At 29.6% G+C, this 17,929-nt stretch overlaps 2 protein-coding genes across 2 annotated transcripts in view; one reads left to right on the plus strand and one right to left on the minus strand.

Annotated features, from left to right (window-relative positions):
* The window catches only part of LOC143910667 (uncharacterized), a 384,446-nt gene that overhangs the window by 33,663 nt on the left and 332,854 nt on the right, over positions 1-17,929 (minus strand). The gene's annotated exons all lie outside the window — the stretch shown is intronic.
* On the plus strand, positions 4,157-11,109 carry LOC143910384 (putative peptidoglycan muropeptide transporter SLC46). The gene is made up of 9 exons (XM_077428828.1): positions 4,157-4,727; positions 4,889-5,093; positions 5,193-5,486; positions 6,979-7,131; positions 7,213-7,402; positions 8,239-8,340; positions 8,450-8,587; positions 8,681-8,764; positions 8,847-11,109. The coding sequence occupies exons 1-9, from the start codon at positions 4,669-4,671 to the stop codon at positions 9,065-9,067; spliced, it is 1,446 nt and encodes a 481-aa protein (XP_077284954.1). The 5' UTR covers positions 4,157-4,668; the 3' UTR covers positions 9,068-11,109.

Here is a 17,929-nt window from a genome sequence, read left to right on the forward strand (position 1 = left end):
GTAACAATATATGTATTAGTTGAGGATCTACCTCACGGGACCGAAATTGAAAAGCCCGAAAAAGCAAATATCGGAAGGCAAAGATCGAAAATCGAAAGATCTTAAGTCGAAAGATCAAAAAAAAAGGGTGCATGGTAAACGTTATTATGTATATATAATATATGAAATTATCTCTCTTTTTGTCATACAGCCTTGTTTAATGTGCGCGCGCAGGATACGGGAGGAAAAGCCTGTTCTTTTTGTTCCTCTTGTATCTTGCTCGCGCAAATTAAGTGAGGATGTACGACGGGGGGAGAGAGACTTTTACCGCACGCCACTGATATATATATATATATATATATATATATATATATATATATATATATATATATATATATATATATATATATATATATATATTGCAGCTAACAGCCCCACATAGGGTTCCAGTACTCCCTGTGTTTGTAGAGCGCTAAGTACTGCATTGTGGCTCACTGTATCGAAGGCTTTCTCATAATCGACGAAACCTAGGCACAATGGCCGTTGATATTCGTTGGCGCGTTCGATTAGTTCGCCAACTACTTGGAGGTGGTCCATTGTACTGAAATTTGCCCTAAATCCTGCCTGTTCTATAGGTTGGTTCTCGTCGAGGATATTCTTCAGCCTTTCTGTAATAACCTTCGTGAAGAGCTTGTAGACCGCTGAAAGTAAACTAATGGGTCGGTAGTTCTTGATATCGCTTTTATCACCTTTTTTGTGTATTAAGATGATAGTTGCGTTATTCCATCCTTCTGGTATAGCTTGGTTCTGGATGCATTTGCTGAAAAGCCTAGCTAAGATATTATTTAGGGGGGAGCCGCCACATTTTAGTAAGTCAATGGGAATATTATCTTCCCCTGGGGTTTTACCGTTCTTTGCAGTTTTTAGCGCGGCCTCTACTTCGCTAGGCAATACTGCAGGAACCCTTTGGCCGTTTGTCGATTCCAGAGCGGGGGATTGGCCGTTGTCGTTCTCGTATAGTTTTGCATAGAACGTGTAAACTCTGTCTATGATTTCTTCTCTATTCCTAATTATTACTCCGCTCTCTGATCTGATTGCGATCAATTGGTTTTTGCCTAAGAAAAGATCCTGTTTGCACTTTTTCAGGCTACGGTTATTCTTAATGGTACTTTCTATTAACTTGCTGTTAAATGCCACAGCTTCGGTTAAAATTTTTTCAGGTACAGATAGATTTAGCATAAGAAAAGGAGTAAGACAAGGAGATACAATCTCGCCCAAGTTATTCAATGCGGTGCTTGAGGGAGTTTTCAGGAACTTGGAATGGGACAAAGCCGGAGTAAGCATCAACGGTCGCTTCTTGAGTCACCTTCGGTTCGCAGACGATATAGTTTTAATAGCTCGTGATTCAGCTGACCTACTCATCAGACTAACACAGCTGGACAGGGAAAGTAGAAAAGTAGGATTAAAAATTAACGTAGATAAGACTAAACTAATGTTCAATAGTTATTGCATGCCTGATAGCATCCCCTTAGATTATAAACCAGTAGAAGTAGTAAATAATTATTTATATTTAGGTCAAATAATTGACATGTCTGGTAGTAAAGATGAAGAGATAAAGAGACGTATGAAATTAGGATGGAGTGCATTTGGACGGATGAACGCTGTTTTTAAATCAAAAATGCCACTCTGCCTGAAGAAAAAGATCTTTGATCAATGCGTTTTGCCAGTGATGACGTATGGATGTGAAACTTGGACACTGAACACCAAGATGCTACATAAAATCCAATGCACTCAAAGAAGTATGGAGCGCTGTATGCTTGGCATAACGAGAAAAGACAGAAAGCGGAACACGTGGGTGAGAAGTATGACAAGAGTAGTGGACATAGTGGATAGAGTGAAGAGTATATATATATATATATATATATATATATATATATATATATATATATATATATATATATATGTATATATATATATATATATATATATATATATATATATATATATATATATATATATATTTATTTATATATATATATATATATATATATATATATATATATATATATATATATATATATATATATATATATATATATATATATATATATATATATATATATATATATATATATATATATATATATATATATATATATATATATATATGTACTAACCGTTTTTCATATGTATGCATGGTAAACGAACATTTTCGACTTTTTAACATTCGGTGCGGTGACGTTCACCCATTATATATACCTAGTACCGTTTACCATGCACCCTTTTTTTTTGATCTTTCGACTTAAAAATCACCCAAAAACGGGAACGGAAACGGTAAAAACGGGAATGAGTGGCATTGCAACGCAATAATTTCAAATGCGACCTGCTGAATTTCAAATGTTAGGGTAAAATAAACAAACAATTGAATAATTTCAAATGTGTTCGCTGCCTGCGTTTTTGCCTGACAAATGGGAACGGAAACAAGAACGGTAACGGGAACAGGAATTGTATGCGTTATTGTGGCATTACAACGCATGCCGGGTTCAGCTATTTATTTATATAATAAATTAAAAACAACAATGTTTTTCACTACCTTTTCGCTTCAAAGTGGTTTCAAATTTTCCGATAATTTGACCAATTATCTCCAAACCACGGCGACGGAACAGGAATTCTCCAGTAAATTTCTAATATTTCCATATTATTAATCCTAATATTAAAATGAAACAAGCCTACTCGATTCTCATATTACTTAAATTATTCCTACGTAGCTCTCGTCTGCATCTACCACTCGTTCGAACGCATACAAACAAATGTATGAATAAACATATTTCGTAAGAATATTTTTTTAATCGAATAATAAGCATCATTTTCATTAATACTTTTTTAATTGCATCTACAAAATGTATGCATACCTTACAAATTTATCTATAGGTTATACAATGAAATGAAAAATTAGAGTTAATGATCATAAAAGTTGAACCGTTACGTAAATGAATTATGTATATATGTATGTATACGTATGCAGTACATACGTCATAGTGACAACGCAATTACGGAATTGTAATGAAGAAATGATATTGTTTGAACTTGCTGAGATATAAAAGTTGTAATTAAGTTTATCTGTCAACTAGAAGTCTGTTTGTAGAAAATGCACGATTTTTTTTCTGTACAACGCAGTATAAAATGTGTGAGAACAATATAAATTTGGAAATCTTTATTGTGTTAATATTTAATCTCACCGCTTAAACATTAACCGTGAATGAGCTCGTTAAATTTGAATATCACCTCTTTCGATATGCACATTTTGATAATTATTATACAAACTTCGTTGACCAAAAGAATCTTACAAAAATTTATTATACATACTAGCTGAACCCCGGCATGCGTTGCAATACCATAATAACGCATGCAATTCCCGTTCCCGTTCCCGTTCTCGCCATTTGTCGGAAAAACGTAGGTAGCGAACACATTTGAAATTATTGCGTTGCAATGACACTCATTCCCGTTTTTCCCGTTTCCGTTCCCGATTATTCCCGTTTTTTTTTCACAGTATTATTCCCGGACATGCACACAACAAATCCTGAAAGCTTCATAGTAATCTGTTCAGTGGTTTAGCAGCTTATTCGAGACACACACACATACACACAGACATTCATTTATATATATAAAACATATGTATGTTTTCAAAAGAAAAATTGAAAATTTTATGAAACGTTTGTTACAAGACATTCCAACTTTTGTCAGTCATACTTTTCAAGTAAACATTGTTTTTGGAATTAAGACATTCTTTTTGGAATTTAAAGCATTTGTTTTTAAGCGAAGAATTTGTGATATTTTTCAAGATTTCTTTCACAATAATAGACCTTTGTACACTAATTACATACTTAATGAATACATCTAATAAGTGTTAGTCATTAAAAAAACAGTTATTATTATAAATTTATTTTGGGTGGCCTTTTCTATCGATATATATAACTATCTATTTATGTACTATATAACTATGTAATTTCAATTATTTTTTAAATATAGTAAGCTTATATCTAATCTAAAGCAAAGTCAAACTGGCACATTTACTATTTTTACCTGAAATTGGCATGGCGTTTGGTCATATTATTTAATGATAATATTATATGTATATAGATAATAAGTTGTTACCACATTAACTAATTATAAATTTATAGTATAATGTATGTATAGTAGAAAGCAACATCAGATACACTTTAGTGTTATTTACTTTTATTTCATTTACAGTAATTCTCAGTAAAATTGGTATTTATCAAAATATTACTCACATGGGCTAGATATATTTTACAAATGTAAATGCATATAATCATTTTTTTGAGACAAATAAAAAGTATACTGATTTTTACTATTTCAATGTACATGCATATACTGAAATCAAAATCCAAAAAAATATTGTTTTGAAAATTTGGTATAAAATTATGTATTATTTAGTATCTACTACTATAGTACACAAAATCAGTTTGTATTCGTCTGTTACATTCATCTATTACAACATGATATTGTAATAATGATTATTAAAAGCAGCTTCTTATCAAAGCTGTATAATAATCAACTTTATGAGTTCACGCTTCTGTCATATACAAATGTTGTCAAATTTTGAAACGACGTGTGTTCAACGACACACTTCAGTTCAACTGCAACCAGCCAACTAGATACATAGTTAAGATGGACTCAAAAGAATTGCAAGAGCAAAAAGTTTGTTTGAAACCAGATGCAGAAGGAAAGTAAGATTAATTCAAATGGACATTTTTTTAATGCATCTATGTACATACATACATATGTATATGTACACAGAAATACATGTATATATATATATATATATATATATATATATATATATATATATATATATATATATATATATATATATTTTTTTTTTTGGTAGAGAGAAGGTCAAAGATGAAGAAAAACCACCATCATTCAGGTCAAAGATTACTTTGGAACCCATGTGGTTTGGTGTTACGGTTTCAATGGTGATGGGAATATTTGCCTTCAAGAATCTTTTTCTACAAAGAGCCTGCATGGTAGATTTAGGTTATTCTGAAGATATATGCTTGAGATCTGTTGGTGAAATGAGGGCCAAAGTTGAAGTAAGTGAAAGTTTTATTTTATATTGTTATTATATGCCAAAACCTAAATATTACTTCAAACTTCAATCAATACTGAACATATTTTTGTTTGTTTTATAGTTAGAGTCTCAAAAGATAGTGTCATCGCTAATGGTTGGCAGTGGTTTCTTCGCCGGTTTTATAACAAGCGTTCTCCTCATATTTTTGGGACCCTGGAGTGACTCTAGCGGTCGAAGAAAACCTCTAATAATTTTACCAATCATAGGAATCTTGTGCACGTCACTCTCCATGTTGATCATTCAAGCTTTCCCGAATGTGCCCACTGTTTGGGTCATTTATGCAGAAGTTTTACCGTTGGCTATCGGTGGAAATTTCTCCATGCTGATTATGGCGGGATTCAATTATTTGGGTGACGTAAGTTGCAATATTTTAATTTATATATAAACGTTTTTATAATTTATGAAAGGACATGTTATCGACTGTGTTAACTTTTTGAAATTTTACTAATGATGCAATTAAATTGCATTATTATCTGAATAACACTGAACTCGAATTGTATATATTACACTTAAATCAAATTAAATATAAAAAAAAATGTAATATAGTAAGTAGGTTATAAATACTAGAAATTCATATACAATTCTGTATCTTAAATACCCGATAGAAAAAACCTACAATTTCTAATTATTATCAGGAAGATACTAAAAACTTAAATTCTATTAATCAATCAAAACAAAAATCTTTCAAATCGTTGTAAAACATACATACATACACATACATATGTACGACATTCATGTACGTATATGTATGACATTCATTTAATATAACACTCTGTTCGTTTCATTTTTTTATAGTAGACTAGTATTACTTTAATAATATTACTAGTATTAAAAAATCACTTCAATTCGTTATAAGTTAATTCAATAATATATATATATATATATATATATATATATATATATATATATATATATATATATATATATATATATATATATATATGTATAATATTATTTTAAATTAAAACACGACTGGTAAATCTTTGGTTATCTGAGGGTCGCATTAAAAATAGTAAAAAGATTCGCATCCAAAAATTATAAATACAGTACATACATATATTAAATTATTAGAAGGGTTTGCCCTTAGTTATGATTACCAAGCACTTCAAAAATTATGTAAAAATTAAAAGTCATAATAAATAAAAATCAAAGCTTATATATATATTTTTATTGAAACAATAGACAAGATACAATAATTGCTTATTTCATTTTAATGATAACTCTATGGTAGTTCAATTGCAAATTAGTAATATAATAGAATTCAAATATAAATTTAGCAGTCCTGACATAGAGGCAGAACCCTAACTAAATTTTCTGATATATGTATATTTTATTTTAAAACTAGCAAAATTTACTATTTCTTGAAATTTTTTTCAATGGTTTCGTTGATTTAGTATATGTATTCAAGATAATAACGTGTATTGCCAAATTAACACACGCTAATGCTAGAAAGTGTTCGGTCAACAAACATGTGTTCGTTGAAGTAGTAAATAATCATGTCACAGTATCATTAACGAGGATAAAATCGTCTTATCTGAAGCGTTTGTAAACACATTCAGTGTTTCAGAGGCTATTCACTCAATAAAGTCTAATTCTTATGTAATGTATACGACAAACAGAGAGATGGCCTCTCAAAATTACTGAAATTGTTTTACAATCGTTCTCAAATTATATATATGTGTGAGTTATTATTTTGTTTGCTATGAAGTTGTTGAAATTTAAGTTGTTACGAAACGGAAAGAAAAAATCATGTGACATAAACCCTTTTAATGACGAGGCATCAAATTTAATTTACGAGAGCATTCAATTTTGATACGAAATTAATCCAAAATTTTCGTTACATCCAGGTCTGTTATAAAACTAATCGATGTCCAACAATGGTAATGGGAAGTAACAGTGGATTTCTATCCGTATATATGGTACTGGGATCATTAGTAGGCCCATTTATTATTAGAAGTGTAGGATTCACGGGAGTGTTTGGAATTTCTATACTACTTGAGGTAAATTTTAAGAACACAAATCAAAATATATTTTTAGAAATTATGCACATTTACTTTATGTTCTATTTTTTATGACATTAGTTTACATCACTATTGTATGCAATATATAAAATACAAGATGTCAACGTAGCCGAAAAGATGCCCAAAATCATTGATTTTACATTGCCTTTACAAGTTATAAAGTGCGTGTTTAAAAAGAGAGAAGGAAACAAGAGAAAAATAATATTGTTAATGATTATAGTACCTTGCTGCAATTCTATGATTTACGTCTGTGAGTCAATTTATTTCATATTAATTCAAATACGTATAGATATAACAGTGAATACATGCTTCGGCTACAATTAAAAAATCTTCCTTATCCCGAGACACCATTTAAGAATATGTGAGGTTCTCGAGATATGTACATATGTATGTATATATAAGCGAAATGAATTTGCAAATTTAAAAATTGTCATTTTTTCCATTTTTAACGTTAAGAGGGCTGGACATCAACGCCTTGTCCATACAAACGTATTACACTTTTCCCATCCTCAATTATGGCACTAGAGTAATTATTTTTACTATATGCTATGGATATCCACTATTGGGATGCATATATTGTTTTATTTTTTTGATTAGTTATTTTTTATAAGAGCTAAGAGCCGCCAAACATCTATAAAATCACTTCTTTTTTAAACCCACGAAAGAGTTCAGCGTGCTTATTTAACGGTCGATTTAAAAAAAAAATACGCATATAGTTGCACAGAAAATATTTTTCTAATACCGATGATGAATTTTTTTTTAAAATTGGTCCAGTTTTGGAGGAGAAAATAGGAGAATACGAAACCTCGATTTTATCGATTTAGAATACGTATTATCTGGTCGAAGCGCAACTGTAGCATTCACTCAATATATATATATATATATTGATATACATATATTGTCGCATTCACTCAATATATGTATATATCGAAGAAAGGAACGGCAACAAAATTAAGGTTTCGGGTGTACAGCCCTCTTAAGTCCCCAACTAGATTTTAAAGTTTTAGTCGAAGCATCAAAGTAAGTGAAATTTATTTTCTAGTATTAATACATGTTAAAAAATAAATATGTCTTATGAAATTTCAGCTGAAAGCTCCATAACGTATTTATATTTAAGAAATAAATTTGCCTGGACAGAACTCGAGTATGGTACACTTGTGGGATTCAGAAGTATAATACACACATTTGGTATGTGAAATCTATTGTATAAATATTTGTACATGTATATAAATATGTATGCACTAGAATTGAAAATAAGTTTTTTTTATATATATGTATAACATATGAAATTTTACAGGAACATTTGTAATTGTTTCGATTTTTAAAAAGAGATTTAATATGAGAGAAAGATATATTGGTCTCATTGGAGGACTTTCTCAAATGATCGTTTCCATAGCTTTCATGTTCAGTTTCAACATTTGGGCCTTATTTGGAAGTGAGTTGCAGTGTTGTAAAAACATTATAAGGTACATACGTAAAAACAGTTCAGATTTAATGGATACATTTTTGTTTTAATTTCTGTAATTAGCTGCAATTTTGGGGACATTAAGCAGAGGAGCAATGATAGCTGAAAGGCCTGTATTAAACAAACAAATTCAAGCAAACGAACAAGGTAAATTAATTTCATAGTTTTTATTTCAGCTTAATATAATCAACTATATGAAAAATTTAATAATCTGCATTTTCTTTTTCAGGCAAAGTCAACTGCGTTACAGCTGTGCTGGAAAAATGTGTGTCTTTTATTATCATCCCCTTGGGAAATTACATATATTCTGTTACTTTGACGTGGTTGCCGAGTACATACATTTTGCTCAGTGCATTGGCTGGTTTAATTCAAATAATTTGTTATACATTTGTTTCCGATGAACCAACCGAAATTGAAATGAAAAATAAAAATGATCCTGAGAAAGTGTGACTTAAATGCTCAAAAACTCTGTTGAAGATAAACAGAATGAAAGTTGATTCAATTATGAATAAAATAAGATTGATAAACGTCAATTTTACAAATGAATTACCTAACCCAAGACAGTGATGACTAGTATGTAAGACTTTAACGGGTATTTAGACACAAAATATAAAATGATGCAATGCAAAAAATCATCAAACTTTTGGTTAGTGTCATATAAACTAAACCTAAGAAATGAAACAAACCAATTTTAATAAATAGTGATTTATTCAAATAAACAAATTTATCGTAGCATTAGATCTATCATAACTATTTAAATCAAAGTCCAAAATACTTAAACTCACAAGTTTTTAGTTATTATTATGTGATAAATATAATTTATTAATTAAGCCTTTGCAAAAAAAAGTGTAAATGTAGACATTAAAATTTTTTTTTATATATGTACATATATTATCTTAATTTCTTATTAAATTTATATCACAATTTTATATACATAATTTAAATTATTTAAATTGATTAAAAATGAATACATATGATATAAGAACTTCACTTATTTTGAAGACAAGTCTATAATCGACTGTAAAAAATTTTGTACCTATATGGACATCTTTATTTAGCAACAATCTTGCAAAAATGTTCATCGTATCGAAGCCACCATTTTCTAAAAATATAGAATAATGTAAAAATTATTAATTCTAAGGCAAAATTAAAAAGGGAATATTTCACTTCAATATAACCTATATTAGCCTCAATCAAAATTTTATTAATTACAATCGCAGCTGTTTCAAATGATCGACGTAATATTTCGCAACTGGTGGTTAACATGGTAATTCTAATAAACTGGTATAATGCCCAAGCTACTGCAATTGCAACTCCACGATTTTCCTTTAAAATAATAATATCATTAAATAATTTTTATATTAATTATAGAATGCATCAATCACTTCAACTTACATTACCATTAGAAGAATAATCTGTCATAATGACGACATTGAGTGTCGAGAGCAGTCCAATAAAATATGTTGTGACAGCCAACAAAATCTGAAATATGTTTTTTAGTATCTGTCTGTATTCAAACACTCGAAAAAATAAATCAATCAAACCTACTAACCGTTAAACTGTATATCGAGTTGATATTTTCGATCGTTCCTATTAATTTTATATAAACTTTGACAAGTTGTAGTGGTTGCATTGAGTCGCGTATGCAAATACCGTTCGTCATGTCATTGTATAGTTCGAAGTCTACTTCTGAATTGCTACGATTTGGTTTTTTCACGACTGTAGCAATCAATTTCTTAATTAATATTTTAAACCGTGTAGAAATCATATTGACTTCGATGGTTAATTGTATCAATTGAAAATCTAATGCTATGGAGCAAAATTGATAGAAGAACAAGTTGTATTCTGCCCAAATGTACATGTTTATCATTATATGCGAACACTTTAAAACCATATATATTAAATATGTAGTAACAATTCTATTTCTAAATTGTTTATTTTGAATTTCATTGTTTAAATCCAACGCTTCGTCAATGTCTATAAGGATTTTATACAATTTAATGAATTTCTCGGAACTGAAGCACACGCTTTGAATTATTATTATAAAGTAACTAATTAGCAGTACAATTTCAGAACATGCAAACGTCGTCACAACTGTCATAGAAAATATTGATATAGTTATTCCAATGTGCCTAATTGAGTTTTTAAGAGTTCCAGCTGTGGCTATAAACGCCAATCCAAAAGCGAAGACTTTATAAATAATACTCATTTTCGCCAACTCATTATTGGTGATTTTACTTTTCTGAATTCCAAATAATAAGTTTGTAAATCTGTTTATTTTTAAAAATGTTCTTATATTGCTAAATTTTTTTACTTTTTTCATTCTGAAGTCGAAAAGTTTGGAAATACGGACTAACGATTTCATAAATTATGTTGAAGTTCACTTTATTCTATAATGTATTGAAAATTTTAGTATGACTGTTATAAAACCTTTTATCATTATAAGTTTATTAATTATTCAATAAATTTATGATTCGTTTCGTTTTACCAATTAACAAAATTGTTTCATTTTGTTTGAACTTACATATTTAATATCTAAGTACGTTTTATTATAATTAAGCCAAAAATGATAACTTCCATTTTTTTAAAACTGATGTAATTTTGTACCCCTCACTTTAGGGGGGTACAAAATTACAAAATAGTACAGTGATGAGAAATTAAAAAAAATCGATTTTTATTTTTTTTGCATATTTAGACATAATAAAATTTCAAGTGCATATCTCGAAGACTGGCCGCGCACTAGGCAGCCAATCTAACATACGGTGGCTCATTGGAGCCCGCGCACTAGGCAGCCAAGAATTCCTGGCTGCGGCAGCCAATAGATCGCGTACGATTGCACGGCAGCCAGCTGGCTGCACGCAGCCAGAGCGTGCAAGGTAGAATGTATGTGGCTAGTATGTGGCTGCCTTCAGTCTCCGCGCACTTGACGTAGCAGCCAGAAGTTTTACGCCGCGGATAGCGAATAGAATCCCAGAGACTGTGTGACCTTTCAAGGATTGTCTGTAACGGATATCTGTTAACGGATTAAATCGTAAGACAATATGGGATATGTCTTCAGAAGAATATAGTGATCGAGATGTGAAAAGACGAAGATGGTAGGAAATCACAAATACAAAGTGTGAGGAAAGCTTGGTTTTATTAATCTTACATATATGTTTACCATCGATGGCACCAATGCAATTGGGAAAATTTGCATTTTTATTGAAACCATTTGCTATCTCAATCCATCTTTCTCCATTCAATTCTGGAAACGCTGTTTGTTTGAATGAATGAATCCAAAATCTTCTCTTTGTTTTGCGTTTCTTACGAAACAAGAGGTAAAGAATTATTTCTTCTACGCTTGACGGAAAGGTGACTACTGGCCGTCGACTCTGGCTGCCGAAACTGGCTGCTCAATATTTTGGCTGCGGCAGCCTGGCTGCCTAGTGCGCGGCCAGCCGAATAGTTTTTGAAATACAGCGAAATATACGCGGTATATTGCATTTGAATCCATATGATGTTCCGATACAAAAAAATTGAGTGCTATCTACATGTAAAGAAAATAATGGGATCACGATTCCGTAGTTTGAAGAACGTTAATAAGACCTTAGGAGGAAAAAGCAAGGATACACAAAAATTAACTATCAAAACTATAGAATTATCCAATTACTTTGCTACGTAAATATTCAATGACGGCTATTCTTCTATTTTAAAAATGTTCAATGTGATGGGAATAATAGTTGGAATGGCAGCAAACGATTATGCCGCTGACAAAGATGATACGAGGCTACGAATAGCAGATCATCGTCAACAGGCTGCTTCGAAAGAGGGCCGATCAGCTCGAATAAAGGCTTCAGCAGAAGAAGAAGAAGGTACATTGTATGGGCCTGGAATAGCAGATTAGCAGTAGGTACGATAAGATAGGCCAAAAATCAACAAATTTATGCGCGAAATTTGAATTTTTTTTTATAAACTGAGTTTTTTGATTTCAGGCACTGTGAACGTCGCTATCACTGCAGCAGTGGGGGGGGGGGGGCTTTTTTCTTGGAGTCTTGGGAGATTACGGATAACTCGCTGAATTTTCAATTTTTTTGTCTAAAAATTTTATTATGTATTTATTATATATCTACAAATATATCCTTAAAAAGATAAAACATTCCATACAGTAGTTTTTTTTTTATTCCCAAAAATCACCTTTTTTTCACGCGGTTACACTAGTGGTCCCCCTTAAAAATATAAATCTGACTTGCATAATATTGTAATCATAATTTTCACGAATGTTTGCAAATATTCAAATGCAAATATTGCGCTAAAGTATGTAAGTATGTATGTACTAATATATAATACATATACAATTATGTATATAACATATATAAGTGCATACAATATTAGTATACAAAATTTTCGATAAAAGGAGTATTATTTTCATAGGAAATTCGACCTGGAAATTTTTTCTAACGTACATATTATGAATCCAAAATGATTTTACTACTTAAATACATATCTACTGCATATATAAGTAAGAATCCAAAAATATATCAGTGAAAAATAATTTTATTATGTGTAATATATAGAGGTCGGACCGGAAGCGTGCCGTTCTTTGTTTATTGTTCGTTGTGCATTGTTCATTTTTATGATGAACCTTTGTTAAAGGTTCGCCGAACCTTTTTTTATTGCACTCTGGCTTTGTGAATAGACCCAAAATGCCGTGATTCCTGGAAAAAGCACGCTCTCTATCCGCCCTTTAGTAATATATACATATTATATGTAGTATGATAAAGTTTACACACATTATAATAATAAAAAATGATTTTTTGATAAAATAAATTTCATTAAATAAATACTATTTTTTTATTGTTTTAATGTCTTTCAAAATATTTATATACAATTTATATACTTTATTTTTTTATATGACTTACCTATTTCATTTGGTTAAGGATAAATAAATATGACATGATAATTTCTCCAATTTTAAATACAAAACCAAAATCGACTACAAAAAATATTGTACCTATGTGGACCTCTTTATTAAGCAACGATCTTGCAAATATATTCATATTATTCAAATCATTACTTTCTAAAAAAAAAAATGTAAAAATTATTACCTCACAAGGAAAATATAAAATAGAATATTTTATATCACCTATATTAGCCTCGATCAAAATTTTATTGATTACAATTGCAGATGTTTCGGATGTTCGACGTGATATTTCGCAAGTTGTGGTGAACACAATAATTCTAATCAAATGGTATACTGCCCAAACTATTAGTATTGTAACTCCAAGAATCTCCTTTACATGTGTAATTATATAATTATGAAACATTCAATTTTATATGACAATTATAGAATACATCAAACATTACAAACAAACTTACATTATTCATAGTGGAGTAATCTGTAACGATGACGGTATTTAGAGCCGAGAGCAGTCCCCAAAAATACGTTATAGCCGAGCACAAAATCTAAAATATTTTTATAGAACCTGCACTAAGATACACAATAGAAAAAAATTTACATATGTATTCACTAACTGTGAAACTGTATATCGAGTTAATATTTTCTATCATCCCAATTAATTTTGCATATACTTTGATGACCTGAATTGGTTGTAACGATTTACGTATGCATATGCCGTTCGTTACGGTAGTGTATATATCGTAGTCTACCACTACATTGCTATAATTTCGCTTTTTCGAAACTGTGTCGATCAATATCTTAGTCAATAATTTGAACCGTGTAGTGATCATATTAACTTCTATGGTAAATTGTAACATTTGAAAATCTAATACTGTAGCGCAGAATTGATAGAAGAACATGTGATATTCAGGATACGCGATTTTATCAATGACAAAGTGCAAGCACTTTAAAACAACATATATTATATAGACGACAATAATTTTATTTCTGAATCTTTTATTTTGAATCTCATCGTTGAAATCCAATTCTTCATCTATTTCTTGAAGAATACTGTACAGTTTAATGAATTTGTTGGAATCGAAGCATACAGTTTGAATAATAGTCATCACATAAGCTACTAATAGTGCAATTTCAGAACATGCAAAAGTCAATACAAGAGTCATTGAGAATATTGATGCGGATATTCCAATGTGTATAATTGAGTTTCTAAGCATTCCGACTGCTGCCACAAACGCCAATCCAAATGCGAAAATTTTATAAATAATACCCATTTTCTCTAATTCATTATTGTTAACGTTAATTTTCTGTATTCCGCATAAGAAATTTGCAACCGTATTTATTTTTAACAATGTTATTATATTACTATATTTTTCCTTTTCTTTCATTTTCGAGATTAAAACCCTTTTATTTTAACCGGTGGATTCACGAAGTGTGTTACAAAACACTCTATTCTATAACAGACTATGTAATTGTTATACTAGTTGAGTATGATTACAATATTACATAGCAATTTCATTGAAAATGCAATTTCATTGAAATATATAATTATAGTATAAACCTTTCCCCATTATATGATGAACTAGTGATAATCCCAATGAAATATCATCGCATGGGTTTTGCCATACTAAAGTATTCAATAAAAAAAATCAAAATGGAATCGGGAATCGGAACTGAAATTGGAATTGAAATCGGAATGAAATCGGAATCGAAATATATACATACAGTATATATGTACATACATATATTATATATACTTATTCTTATATGAACACATTCGTTAAAATGGTTTTAGTCTAGACGTGAACGCATATACATATTTGGTGTTCAATTTTCATATATAACTCACAATTCTATGTTTCATTATACTATGTGGTATTTAGCACTCCTCCAGTAATGGCTACAGTCTACTAGTCTACTACTTATTGTAGTGCCGATTATTAATGCATATGTTCTGTATAGTATTCCAGTTACATATATAATGTTATTTCGTAATTTCACTCTTTGTATCCCAAATAAAAATGTCAGTATTTGTGTAATTTCATAAGAAAATATTATATAAATTAGTATTATTATTCAAAGACAACATTTCCTCTGAAGTAATACTTCTTACTACAACAATATACCCAAATGAATATAATTTACTCGAATGCATATGTTATTACGTTCATATGAATATGTGTAGTATTATAATCAAATATGGAATGAAACATTCATATTTTGGTGTTTACTTTTACTTTTTATTTATTTGTCTTTAAAATTGAACGATTCAGTATTGACATGGATTTACACTAACTCATAATTATGGCTCTTATTCATAATCATAATTTTTACTCTCCAATAATTTTTAATCTCTAATAATTTTGTTTATTATTTTGATAAGGATCTTAAAGGCCAGATGGTATTTTTTTGTCTTTTTAATCCCCTTATTTGCAATAATTTAATCAATACTTAATTTACAATATTAAATAGGATATTTTGCACCACAGATTCCCAAACTCAAGTTCACGGGAATGATTTATCCTGTTTCCGGATTCATTTATAATATACTAGCAGAAATTTCCATTATGACCCTTGTATATGTATAATAAACTTATCACACAAAGAATATACGGATATTGAACATAAATTTTTACCATGGATGAACCCAAGATACATTTTACATACGCTTAATCCTTTGTCGAGATCGTAACAAATCATGAATATTTTAAACAAACTGAAAATTTATGTATTTATAGCATGTAGATTGCAATTGATACCACATATGTACATATTTAATTGTATTGGATTTCTTTGAGTATAAATGTATAAGACATAAGAACTTGTATCATATTAAAGATAAAATTATAATCGATTATAAAAAATGAATCGGCTTTTATTCTCAGGTCTCTATTGAGTAACAATCTTGAAAATCTGTCAATTGCTATAATTTCTTCATTTTCTATAAAAAATTTAAATATTATATAAAAATATAGAACAAGCTATATATGATATAAAATATTCATACTTGTGATATATGTATTTGAATATTACCAGTGTTGGGTGAAATTAATACTTTATGAAGAACTATGCTTGCTTTTTCTGTTTCTTGATTTAAAAGTTCACAGCTGGTTGTCATTGTTATCAATCTTAAAATTTCGGATGTCATCCAAAATAATGAACTTGTCACCTTGTTTTGAAGCTGATTTATAAAAATAACCAATAACTTTTCTCAAAGTATGTAAATCTATATACATACATAAATAATAATAAAAAAATCACTAACTTCCATAGCTCCCGAATTTTCCAAGGCAATTAATACATTAATTGTTAAAAGAATCTCTCCAAAAATTGCTATTATTGACAAAAATATCTATAAAAAACAGATTTTCGGCGCACAGGTATTAAAATGATATATAAATATATATTAATTAATTGAAAGAAAAGTATATACAGTAAACCCATAGAACGAATTTACACTGTCCACAATATTTATCAACTGATTATAGATCGACAGGAGTTCGTTTGAATTAATATTTTTTTGTTTATGTTCCATTTTGTTTTGTTTGTTTTCCCAAAAACTAGAAATTATCCCGGGTTGAAATTTCAGACTAACGCTTTTTAGTTCATATTTTTCCATCTCATGAAATTTAAATTGTAGTCTCAAGGCTTCGAATCTTCTTGCAACGATCCCAATTATTAAAGCGAAGTGTATTATTTGTAAATCCATCGCAATTGAACAGAAATGATGTGTATTAATGTAAAATTCTGGCCATATTGAGTGATTAATAACAACATGAAAAATTTTGAAGGAAGCGTAAGCTACATGGAATATGATCATATTTATCGTGAAACTTTTACTTTGACTACAATCCAAAGCCAAGTCTACATTACGCAAAGTACTGCAAATCTTACGAAATTCTTCTTCACATTTTAAAAATTTCAAATGAACTATTAAATACATATATGTCATCATTGTAGTGATTTCAGTGAACGTAAAAGTCCACGTTACGGTTGAATGTAGTATATTATGTGTCATTATTTCGATATTAAATATGATATCTCTTATAAATATTGCAAAACACATAGCAGCTATAATCGATGAGAATATTTTATAAAAATTTCCGATGGAATGTAAGATTCCATTCCTTATGTGGATTTTTTGTAAACCGAATACAAAATTCATAACATTATGAAATTTGATTAAATTTATGACATCACCCTTGGGATTCATGTCTTTGCTGAATAAACTCAGGTATAAGTTTTTATTGTAATTATGATATTAAATATTCATTTTTTTTAATTTTTACAGTGGTAAAATCGAATTAAGCAAATATGTATGTATGTAATTTAAAAAAATATATACATCAATTCAATGCTAATTAGCTATTTGATAATTAAACGTCCATTGGACTATGACTCAATGGTAATTTCAATTG

Source organism: Arctopsyche grandis, chromosome 4, assembly GCF_051622035.1.
Source record: "Arctopsyche grandis isolate Sample6627 chromosome 4, ASM5162203v2, whole genome shotgun sequence".
Classification (NCBI taxonomy): domain Eukaryota; kingdom Metazoa; phylum Arthropoda; class Insecta; order Trichoptera; family Hydropsychidae; genus Arctopsyche; species Arctopsyche grandis.